At 40.5% G+C, this 12791-nt stretch overlaps 1 protein-coding gene across 1 annotated transcript; it reads right to left on the bottom strand.

Annotated features, from left to right (window-relative positions):
* Nucleotides 1-509: 509 nt before the first annotated feature.
* Nucleotides 510-1553, bottom strand: LOC127527680 (olfactory receptor 10A3-like). Its single transcript, XM_051927253.1, has one exon. It carries the CDS (start codon nt 1516-1518, stop codon nt 556-558), a length of 963 nt encoding a protein of 320 aa, XP_051783213.1. The 5' UTR covers nt 1519-1553; the 3' UTR covers nt 510-555.
* Between the last annotated feature and the right edge of the window lie 11238 nt (nt 1554-12791).

Here is a 12791-nt window from a genome sequence, read left to right as displayed (position 1 = left end):
TGATCGGGATTTATGGAGAGGAAGAACATGGAAGTTGGCGAATGCACAGATTCCTGCATCTGGATTTTTTTGTGCATAAGTACATTTCCGCTTTTGTGCTTACGTCACATTATAGTGTGAGTTCTACGCATGGCGTTATGCATGAGGCCCCAGGTCACTACAAATTACTAAAGTGGTCTTTATTTATAACAGTTAATTTTCACATTTCTAGCTAACTGTGGGTGCACAGTACATGATTCACATTGACATATTTAGAAAGTATAACAGCTATGTAATATAAGCTGTGAGCAAACAGCTGGATTTGTGTAATGTCATACGTTATGAAAATAAAAACATTGATATTGTTAATTTCTTCCATTTATTAGCCCGTTCTGCTTCATTCCCACCCTCTGAACACTTTGTTTCAGGTGTTTATGATCCCCCAGTTCCTTTTATTTAAATGTGGAGAGTTCTCACATTCAGATTGAATTACTACCAGCAATATGACATAGTCCAAACCACCCCATACCCCCCCCAAGGATGCCGAGCTGGGCATTTGACACCTGAAAGTGCCGCTCAGGACCTTCTTGGTAATATTGTGCTTCTCTTGACAGTTTTCTCCAGGCTGCCTCTGATCTCTTTTGACTTGAAGCAGTAAATAAAGGGATTTGCTAAAGGAGGGATTACACTCTGAAGCAAAGACACCATGATACGTGAATCTGCAGATATGCCAGGAATTCGGTAGGACAATGCGATGAAGATAGTCAGGAGGAAGAAGACAGAAATGATGAGCAGATGTGTCCCGCATGTGGAAAAGGCTTTCAAACGTCCTTCAGAGGTGGTGATCTTGATGACTGCCATGACAATTTTAAAGTAGGAAAAGAAGATATACAGCAAGGGTAAAATCAATATACACAAGGCAATCGCCAGACCCAGGTAATTGTTAATCACAGTGTCTGCACAGGCCAATCTGAGCACAGACGAATGATCGCAATAGCAGTGGATTATTTTATTTGGCCCACAAAATGGTAGTCGCAGAGCCAGAATAACTAGGAACCCACCAACCACTAATCCAGCTAACCAACAAAAAAGGCTTTGCTTCATGGCCAGACTGTTACTCATTATGGCAGGGTAGTGCAGAGGGCTACAAATGGCTAAATATCTGTCATACGCCATGAGTGCCAGAAGAAAAGAAGTTGCAGTCAGAATACCTAACCAGCAACCCATCTGAATAAAACATCCCGCAAAGCTAATGATATTGTCATTAAAGAGAAGGGCAGATATCAATTTTGGGATAGTCGTAGTTGAGATTGCTATGTCTAGAACAGCAAGATTTAATATAAGCAAATACATGGGAATGTATAGACCCTCGTCCAGTGAAAGGATGACAATGATGAGAACGTTTCCCAGTAGAATCAGAAGATAAATCATCAGGAAGATGGACAGCAGGATGTTCTTGCTTTCTTTATCCTGGAAACCGGGGAACCCAACAAGAATAAATTCCGGAACTCGGAAATTTGACTGGTTCCAGCTGGACATGCTGGTTTTTGGAATTCACTCCCCAAAGTGTTTTCTATTGGCCTAAGAGATGAAAGAATAAAAAAAGGAAAAGAAAAAAAATTAAAAAGTACAATATGTATTACTTTGATTTTTTTTCAGATATTATTAAATAAAAGTAAACATTAACGTTAACACAAATGTTAACATTATTCAAAGTTATTGTCTGTCTGTATACCTGCATTGTTATCACTCTTTAATTTAATATTTTCTTTATCAGTATGTTACTGCCTTGGGATTAATAAAGTATCTATCTATCTATCTATCTATCTATCTATCTATCTATCTATCTATCTATCTATCTATCTATCTATCTATCTATCTATCTATCTATCTATCTATCTATCTATTACAGGATTAATGTTATAAAAAGTGCCACTAAAGGAACATCAATCTATCCTTTCATTGCTTGAACTTACTTGTTCTAATTGAGTGTCATAGACAGCTCATTTCTCATTCCCCATCAGGTAGGAAACATCTACTCATGTGGCACACTCACGTATGCCAGGCCACTTGATGTCTACAACGACAATGAGGGCACTGAGATTTGAGCCTGGATATCTTAAGCCATGAGCTAGCAAAGCCAAAAAGTGGAGCACAATGTCATGTGACTATGAAATTAAATTTATTTATTACTTAAAGGAATATTCCAATAAAAACTGATACATTTTTACATGTTATTTTGCCCATATGGATTCCAGCGATAGTTGAGAAAAATATTTGAATTCCATATTTTCATGGAAACTAACAATAACAAACTTTCTTACAGATTGGGCATATATGGAGACCAACACTGGACCACAGCAAACAGTATCAATAACATACATGAAAAAAGCACCACATTCCATATGTCACATAATCCACGTTTCAAGTCTTCCACTAGTATGCTCACCACAGGCGAAACGCATTTATTTTTTTTACTAAAATATTGTTAAGGAACTACCTTTAGAAAATCAGAGGAGTGCATACAGAGGAGGCTCAAGCTTTTAAATTAAAGACCCACCTCTCACGCTTATTCATTGGTCAAGAGACCTACCTTCAATTGAAAAGCTCATTCTAGTGTGAACCTCTGCTCGGATTTTCCTGAAGCAATAATTTAGCAAAACAGGTGTGCATTTAGCACATTGTGAGCCTACGACTGGATGACTTGACATGAAGATTATGCAATACAAGTAATTTAAGATTTTCTTCATGGGTGTTTTTCACATTTTCTGCTATAGTCCAAAGCTGGCCTTCATAGGTGTCCATTATGTCAGATTACATTTGAAATCTGTGAAAACATGAGATTAAGAAATTTTAGTACAAACTACATGGGGTAAGTAACGAAAAAAATAATTTTTGTTTGGCGTACTCCTTTAATTAAATTTTGTTCACTTCCAATTAAAAGAATACTACACCCAATAATGATATATATATATATATATATATATATATATATATATAAAAAAATCTTGCGTCGAGACACTTCCGGTGACGAGACATAATCTTTTGAACAGAGATCTTTTGAAGAGTGACAGAGAGACACTTCCACTTCCTGCGAGATGGACAAGTCACGTCATACTTACAACCTTTGGAAGCAAGTCCCATGATGCACATGCAGAGCAGGTTAGAGATAATGGAAGTAGGAAAAAATATCACTGATTAAGAGGGGTTTTGAGGAGCAACTGCGTCTCCTTGGTCTGTGTTCAGCCTCCCTCTTTACAATGGCGCATAGCACTGGCAGGGATGAAGGGGTATGCGAGCGAAGTACACATCACATGGCATGGCAGCAGCAGCAAGCCAGCAGCTGATCGAGCAAAGACGAGTTAAAAAGAAATGTATTTGTTCCCCATTGTATCACCGTTTAAGAGGGGTTTCAGAGGAGCGGCTGCGTTACCTTGGGATGTGTTCAGCCCCCCTCTTTACAACAGCGTGTAGCACTGGCGGGGGGGGGACGAAGGGGTTGGTGAGTGAAGTGAGCAGGGGGCAAAGCCCCCTAGTATATATATATATATATATATATATATATATATAGTATATACTGCGGTGGGCTGGCACCCTGCCCGGGGTTTGTTCCCTATCTTGCGTCCTGTGTTGGCTGGGATTGGCTCCAGCAGACCCCCGTGACCCTGTAGTTAGGATATAGCAGGTTGGATAATGGATGGATATAGTATATGTATATATATGTGTGTGTGTGTGTGTATGTATCAATATATATATCCATCCATCCATTTTCCAACCCGCTGAATCCGAACACAGGGTCACGGGGGTCTGCTGGAGCCAATCCCAGCCAACACAGGGCACAAGGCAGGAACCAATCCCGGGTAGGGTGCCAACCCACCGCAGGACACACACAAACACACCCACACACCAAGCACACACTAGGGCCAATGTAGAATCGCCAATCCACCTAACCTGCATGTCTTTGGACTGTGGGAGGAAACCGGAGCGCCCGGAGGAAACCCACGCAGACACGGGGAGAACATGCAAACTCCACGCAGGGAGGACCCGGGAAGCGAACCCAGGTCCCCAGGTCTCCCAACTGCGAGGCAGCAGCGCTACCCACTGCGCCACCGTGCTGCCCATATATATATATATATATATATATATATATATATATATATATATAAAGGACGCACACAAATGATGACTCAATCAACTGAAAGAACATATCCGACAACTGAAGACACCCTTAACCTGAGCAAATAGGCAGTGATATTCCAAAAAAGCAAACCTTGTGCCACGAAATAAAGGCTAAGAAAGAAGAACATTTCCTTTAAATGGACTTAAGGGTTCTGCAAGTGAATGGATTAAATTAAAAATCTGGTGTGTCTTCTGTCCAATCAGACTCAAGACAGAACCAACCGTGAATGGCATCCTAATCCTTCATAGAGTACATTGACCCACACTGTTCCAATTCGAGTTCCCAATGAGAAGCAGAAGGTATAGCAGAAATCAGAGATGTTGGTGAAAAATGAAAGTACCAGAGGCAGCAGCGCTAATCAGTCCTTGCAATGAAGGTGATCTGTGAATTTGGATTTGGGTTAGGCAGTGTAAGAAATACCCCACAATAATCAGGTGGTTCTGTTAGTGAATCGTAGCACTGAGGATATGAATATCTTAAATAGACTAATTTCATTATAAATGTAACATAATTTACAACCAGAAATCATGCCACCTTGTATTTCTGAAGAATTGTCATGCTGTACGAGAGAGGCAAACCTGCCAATTTGCCATTGTGGTGCTGTTGCCAGCTTCGACAGCAGTTAAAATTTCTTTCTTTTGGTCACTTTCTTATTTTATGTTTTTTTAAAAGAAACCTCACAATTTACAAGCAGCATTTTCTTTATTTTAAGGGAGTGGAGATCGGCCAAGCCGAATGTCTTTCATGCCACCCTGCCACTTGCGAGTGCTGCAGCTGCAGCTAAGAACACAGAAGGCAGAAGCACCTCATGTCAAGAGTAGAGCAGGCTAAATTATAATGGAAACCTCCTAATGATGACCCTTTTTCTGAACTTATTTTTTAAACCCATTCTCCTGCAATCCCAGTAAAATGTGAAATAAGTGATTTATAAAACCCTAACATTTTTTAAAATTTATTTTCAGAGAAACTCCACACTTTTGGTTTTGAAGCTTTTATAAGGTTTGAAGGGGAAATTAGAAGGTCTCAGACTTCCAATACCCCTTTATTACTCTCATTGGGGTTAGGTTAAATGTATACCCCCTGGAGAGTTGTAGCAAGGGTTGGAATTAAAACAAAACCGAGTGCCATTATGAATGATGCTGTACATCCTCTCTCTGACACACCAACACTGAGGAGTTTCAGCCAATGAATTATTAAGCAGTGTGTGTGTGTGAAGAAACACAGCTGGGGGTCCTTTATACAATCAGCAATATGTCTGCATAATTCTTTTTTTATTTTCTTGCTTTATAGTCATTTGGGTGTGTGTCCAGACCATAGTGTGGATGTATATATATATATATGTGTAAATATATATATATATATATATATATATATATATATATATATCCATCCATCCATTTTCCAACCCGCTGAATCCGAACACAGGGTCACGGGGGTCTGCTGGAGCCAGTCCCAGCCAACACAGGGCACAAGGCAGGAACCAATCCCGGGCAGGGTGCCAACCCACCGCAGGGCACACACAAACACACCCACACACCAAGCACACACTAGGGCCAATTTAGAATCGCCAATCCACCTAACCTGCATGTCTTTGGACTGTGGGAGGAAACCGGAGCGCCCGGAGGAAACCCACGCAGACACGGGGAGAACATGCAAACTCCACACAGGGAGGACCAGGGAAGTGAACACGGGTCTCCTAACTGCAAGGCAGCAGTGCTACCACTGCGCCACCATGCCGCTCCTATATATATATATATTTATTTATTTAAAGAGATTCAGTAAAATTCCCTCACAGGGACAAATAAAGTTATTTTTATTATAGATTAAGACCAGTTAAGATTATCAATAGATAAGCAAAAATCACAAGAATACAAGCAAATATAATTCTGTTTTGTTGTGTGTGTGTGTGAAATAAGCCCACATGGCTATAAATAATGAAGTATTGTTTTGTTAAAAGTGAACATAAAACTAAAAGATAAAGGATTACTCCACGTAGTGGAGGTGCTGTCATCATTATGCCACTAACACAGCAAAGGCTCTGAGAGTGCGTGTGCTTGTTGAATTTGAGGGCTACATCTGTCGCAGAGTGTTTAGCCACCAGTTACATGCAGATTGTTAAATACCAGGAAAGCCTCGACTTATAAATTAGGCCAACATGCTACAAAGAACAAAAAAAAACCTATGATGACTTCTTCCATTTTCATTGTGCTTTGCTTTTTCTGACAGTAAGACAACACAATTCCATCTCATAATATTAGTAAATCTACATACCAGTCTTTTGTCCCCCAGCATCTCCTCAAAAGCCATACACGATGCAATGTAAAAGTGGACACTTTTTATGCTTTTTCAAGAGTATAAAAAAGGAAAGAAAATAGAAAAAACAGCAGCTTAATTAAAGAAGCAAGTCTAATTACTGTGATATTACTCTGCCACTAAGGACGCCATTAAGGCAGGGTCCCTGTGGAAAATATAAGAATGGAACGATAAACCAAACAATTCATAACCACCTAGAGACAAAAGAAGCTGACACTACTTTAGACAAAGGGGATACACCGCTCATCATCTAATACTGCACACTTTGTATCTGTAATATTAAAGTAGCATAAATACAGCTTAGCCACGGTTTTATCCACTTTACTTAAATTATCACTTCGTTTTCTTAAATTATCACTCTACGGGACTTTACACATGCAGTTTAAAAAGGATTATAAATGTATACATATCTGAGAATTAATGTATACAATGACAGTTCAGAAAGTATTCAGACTCCCCACTTTCTGCACATTTTATTGTGTTGTAGATTTAATTTTAAATTAATAAATTTGCCATTTTTGCCCATCAACCCTCACTCAATAACACATAATTACAAAGTGAAAACATGCTTTCAGGAAGGTTTGTAAATTTATTACAAACCTGAAACTGAAATATCTCATTTGTAAGTTTTCAGACCCTTTGCTGTGACACTCCAAATTGTGGTCAGGGGTATCCTGTTTGCTTTAATTATCCTTGACATGTGTCTAGAACTTGATTGGAGTCCCCCTGTGGCAAACTGCATTGATTGGATATCATTTAGGAAGGCACACACCTCTGTATAGGAGGTCCCACAATTCACACTGCATGTCAGGAGGAAAACCAAGGAAATAGTTGGACTGGAATATCCTAAAAGACATTGGTATTTTGCGGTGTTCAAATTATTTACATCTTAGATTTGGACGATGCCATCACCAGGCTGTGATCGTGAAGTTCACCAGCATCACCTGTTCTGGAAAACCTTACTAAGGGCTTTAGGAATGAGGGTTTCAATGTGCCAAATCTATGCTGCGCTGAATAACACTTTTCGTTGAAATCAGTGGTAGGGTTCGTGTGCTCATAAATACTTATTGCATTGATGAGGGCTGTGGTACACCTCTTTGGACTCCTCTTAAGAACAGTCGTGGATTTAAACATTAATAGCATTTAAACATTAATTGTGCCAGTCTGTTAATTGATTTCACCCCATCAACTGATGAATCCCTTTTTCTGTGCAACATTTTTAACAAATAGATAATATTTTATACTCCAGCATTCCTGAAGAAGTATTAACCCAAATAAGTTGGGCAGGGTTGCGTCAGGAGGGGCATCTGGCATAAATCGTGTGCCAAATCAAACATGCAGATAAGAAACAGAATGTCTGTACTGGATCGGATGAGGCCCGGGTTACCAATGACTGCCACCGATACTGCTGACCAGCAAGATATCAGAGGAAACTGTACTACTGTTGGATGAAGAAGGTGAAGACAACAAAAAGGGGAAAGCAGGTTCAAAGAGGAAGAGGAAGATGGGAAAGAGTGTGGAGTTCAGAGTCGTAACTTTGAATGTTGGCACTATGACTGGTAAAGGGAGACAATTGGCTGATACGATAGAGTGGAGGAAGGTAGATGTACTGTGTGTACAGGAGACCAAGTAGAAAGGGAGTAAGGCCAAACGCATCGGAGGTGGATGCAAACTGTTTTACCATTGTGTGGACGGGAAGGGAAATGGGGTAGGGGTAATTGTAAAGGAGACTATGATAGGATTGTTTTGGAGGTAAAGAGAATGTCTGACAAAGTGATGAGCATAAAGTTGGAAATCGAAGGTGTAATGTTAAATGTCATCAGCACATACGCTCCGCAAGTGGGATGTGAGAAGGAGGAGAAAGAAGATTTCTGGAGTTAGTTCGACAAAATGGTGGAGAGTATACTGAAAGAGATAAAAGGGGCGATTGGAGAGGATCTTAGTGGGTATGTTAACAAAGGGAACAGTGGGGATGAGGAGGTGATGGGTAGGTATGGCGCTAAAGAATGAAATGTAGAAAGGCAGAAGGTAGTTGACTTTGCAAAAAGGATGAAAATGGCGGTGGTGAATATGTAATTTAGGAAGAAGGAGGAACACAGTGTGATGGAAAAGAGTGGAGAAAGGTGCACACAATATGTCCTATGTAGGAGATGCAATGTGAATTAGAGACTGTAGATTAGAGACTATAAGGTGGTGGCAGGGGATAATGTAGCTAGACAGCATCACCTGGTGATATGCAGAATGAATTTCAAGGTGTAAAATAGTTAGAGAGTGAGGATGGAAATAAAGATCATGTGGTGGAAGATGAAAGAGAAAGACGATTTTGTGAAATTCAGGGAGGAAGTCAGACATGTGCTGGATGTTAGTTAAAGCATGATCGATGATTGGAACACCATAGCTGAAGAGGTAACAGAGAGAGCGCTATGAAGGTGCTTGGTGTGACGTATGGACAGAGGAAGGAAGACAAAGAGACTTGGTGGTGGAATGAAGAACTACATAAAGAGGAAGAGGTTAGCAGGAAAGAATTGGGATAACTAGAGAGATGACAAAAGCAGACAGATGTACAAAGAGATACGGTGAAAGGTGAAGAGAGAGGTGGTGAAGGCTAAGGAAAAAATGTATGTCAAGCTACATGAGAAGTAGGACACAAAGGAAGGAGAAAAGCACTTGTACCGATTGGCCAGGCAGAGGGACAAAGTGGGTAAGGACGTGCTGCAGGTCAGGATAATAAAGGATGCAGATGGAAATTTGCTGAGAAGTGGGGAGAGTGTGTTGAAAAGGTGGAACGAGTACTTTGAAGAACTTATGAATATAGAAAATGAGAGTGTAGGTTGGATGAAGTGGAGATAGTAAATCATGAAGTCCCAGGGATCAGCAAGGCTGAAATGATGGAAGCTATGTCGAGGATGGAAAGTGGAATAGCAGTTGGCCTGGATGATATACCAGTGGAGTCATGGAGATGTTTATGTGAGATGGCAGTAGAGTTTCTAACTAGATTGTTTAACAAAATCTTGAAAAGTGAGGAGATGCTTAAAGAGTGGAGAAGTATATTAGTACCAGTTTTCAAGAATAAGGGAGATGTGTCAGTAACTACAGGGATATGAAAATGATCAGCCACACCATGAAGATATGAGAAAGAATGATGGGTGCGAGGCTGAGAGGACAGGTAGCGATCTGTGAGAAGTAATATGGTCTCATGCCCATGCAATGTTTGCATTAAGAGTGTCGATGGAGAAGTATAGAGAGAGTCTGAAGGAACTGCATTGTGTGTTTGTGGACTTAGAGAAAGCATATGACAGGGTGCCCATAGAGGAGTCATGGTACTGTATGAGGAAGTCGGGAGTAGCAGAAATGTATGTGAGGGTGGTGCAGGATATGTATGAGGACAGTATGACTGTGGTGAGGTATGCGGTAGGAATGACAGCCTGGTTCAAGGTGAGAATGGGATTACATCAAGGATTGGCGCTAAGCCCTTTCCTTTTTGCAGTGGTGATGGACAGCTTGACAAATGAGGTCAGACAGGAGTCTCCATGGACTATGACATTTGCAGATGACATTGTGATCTGTAGTGAGAGTAGACAGGAGGTTGAGGTGAACCTGGAGAGGTGGGGGTATGCACTGGAGAGAAGGGGAATGAGAGTCAGTAGGAGAAAGATAGATAGATAGATAGATAGGGAGGTGGTGGAAGTATGTAACTGCAAGTAGCAGAGGTGGTGAAGACAGACAAATTTAAATACTTGGTTCAACAGTCCAAAGCAAAAGAGAATGCAGCAGAGAGGTGAAGAGGAGAGTGCAGGCAGGGTGGACTGATGGAGAAGGGTGACAGGACTGATTTGTAATAGAAGACAACAACAACAACATTTATTTATGTAGCACATTTTCATACAAAAAGTAGCTCAAAGTGCTTTACATAATGAAGAAAAGAAAAATAACAGACAAAATAAGAAATTAAAATAAGACAACATTAGTTAACATAGAAAAGGAGTAAGGTCCGATGGCCAGGGTGGACAGAAAAAACAAAAAAAAAAACTCCACAAGGCTGGAGAAAAAATAAAATCTGTAGGGGTTCCAGGCCACGAGACCGCCCAGTCCCCTCTGGGCATTCTACCTAACATAAATGAAACAGTCCTCTTTGTAGTTAGTGTTCTCACGGAATCACTTGATGCTGATGGTCATACAGACTGCTGGCTTTTAATCCATCCATCATTGTTGGAACATCATGGTACTTTGAGTAGATGGTGGTGGTGCAAGCCACGAAGAGTACCTGCAAGACTGAAAGGGATGGTCTACAAGACATTTATGAGACCAGCTCTGTTGTATGGTTTGGAAACGATGGCACTGACGAAAAGACAAGCTGGAAGTGGCAGAGTTGAAGATGCTACTATTTTCGCTCAGAGTAACAAGGGTAGACACGATTAGAAATGAGTATATAAGAGGGACAACACAGGTGAAACAGTTTGGTGACAAAGTAAGAGAGGCTAAATTGAGATTAAGATTGGGCACGTGCTGAGGAGAAATGAGGAGAACATCGGGAAAAGAATGTTGAGGATGGAATCGCCAGGCAAGAGTAAGACCAAAGAGGAGGTTTATAGATATGGTGAGGGAGGACATGAAGGCAGTTGGTGTGGCAGAAAATGATGTAAAAGAAGACAGGGATAGATGATTCACTGTGGTGACCCCAAATGGGAGCAGCCGAAAGAAGAAGAAGACTTCTCAAATGCTTCAGTAACTCTTACCTACTTTACTAATACAGTAGATTTCAGTGCCAAGTGAAAATGCAGAGTCCAAAAAAACAACAGCATAAAGTACAAAATTGCAAAATATTTATTAACAGAAAGGGAAAAAGTAAAGCAATTCATTAAACACCAGCACAGAAATCCATCCATTATCCAACCCACTATATCCTAATACAGGGTCACGGGGGTCTGCTGGAGCCAATCCCAGCCAACACAGGGCGCAAGGCAGGAAACAAACCCCAGTTAGGGTGCCAGCCCACCGCAGGACACACACACACACACACACCAAGCACACACTAGGGACAATTTAGCATCACCAATACACATAACCTGCAAGTCTTTGGACTGTGGGAGGAAACCGGAGCACCCGGAGGAAACCCACGCATACACGGGGACAACATGCAAACTCCACGCAGGGAGTGAACCCAGGTCTCCTGACTGCGAGGTAGCAGCGCTACCACTGCGCCACTGTAGTACAGAAATTCTTCAGGTACTTATTTAAACTCACTAAAAGAATTACTTTTCTGTTCCAATCCAAATCTATGCAATTTCTTTATATATTTACTTCACATTTCAAATTTTAATATTTCAAGATTACAAGACTTCAGTACCGTTCATATTGACTCTGTGGGCCTACACACATTCACCTACTTGAGTACTGTACACACACAAGTATTAAGCATTAAATTGAAAAAAAATTTAAATACAGGCCTGAGCAATGCAGTGTTCAAAAGCCTTGACAACTCCTAAGGAATTGCACAGAGAATACCTTTGAAAATGTCCTTCATTGTTGGAGGAACTTTCACTGCCACTGTTTCATTTCTCCTCTTTCATGCTTATAATCCCACTCAAACAATACTGGCACACTGTGAGTGCTCACCAGCAGTTGTACCTGCTGCACTAACAATTACAGTGCTTGCAGTTACACTCACCAGTTGTTTCTCTACACCATTCAATTCTGTCCTTTCAATATTTTTGTATCTTATACAATTTTCTTGGTTGTTTGGGACAAATCCTCAAATGAAAATGATACTTATCACAACCACATATGTAAACCTGCACTCCCTTAATTTAAGCCAGTTTCTCACAATGAAATATAAATTCTTATTCTTTTTATTCTTTTACAAATGATTTAGTTTTGGGTCATATAGGATTAGATAATATTCACTTTGAATTGGCCCAACAATTAGTTGTATTAGTCATGTTGTGTTAGTGTTCAGAATCCATTAAAAAGCCTAACAGAATGTCAGGATATATAGCGCTTAGATGTGAGGAGTACATGTCCAAGGAGGTTCTGCTCAAGCTTTATAACACACTGGTGAAGCCTCATCTGGAGTCCTGGGTGCAGTTTGGGTCTCCAGGCTACAAAAAGGACATAGCAGCACTAGAAAATGTCCAGAGAAGAGCGACTAGGCTGATTCAGGGCTACAGGGGATGAGTTATGAGGAAAGATTAAAAGAGCTGAGACTTTGCAGTTTAAGCAAAAGAAGATTAAGAATAGACATGACTGAATGGCCTATTCTCGTCTAGATTGTTCTAATGTTGGCAAAATGAATTATACGCTTTTTATCTGTTTAGTTCTA

Source organism: Erpetoichthys calabaricus, chromosome 4 (assembly GCF_900747795.2).
Source record: "Erpetoichthys calabaricus chromosome 4, fErpCal1.3, whole genome shotgun sequence".
NCBI classification, from domain to species: domain Eukaryota; kingdom Metazoa; phylum Chordata; class Cladistia; order Polypteriformes; family Polypteridae; genus Erpetoichthys; species Erpetoichthys calabaricus.
Note: the sequence above shows the minus strand (reverse complement) of the source record. Positions and strands in the feature narration are given on the sequence as shown.

Bases quoted from the DNA above. Each gene is read 5' to 3' on its own strand.
- LOC127527680 (XM_051927253.1), bottom strand. From the start codon at position 1,518: ATGTCCAGCTGGAACCAGTCAAATTTCCGAGTTCCGGAATTTATTCTT.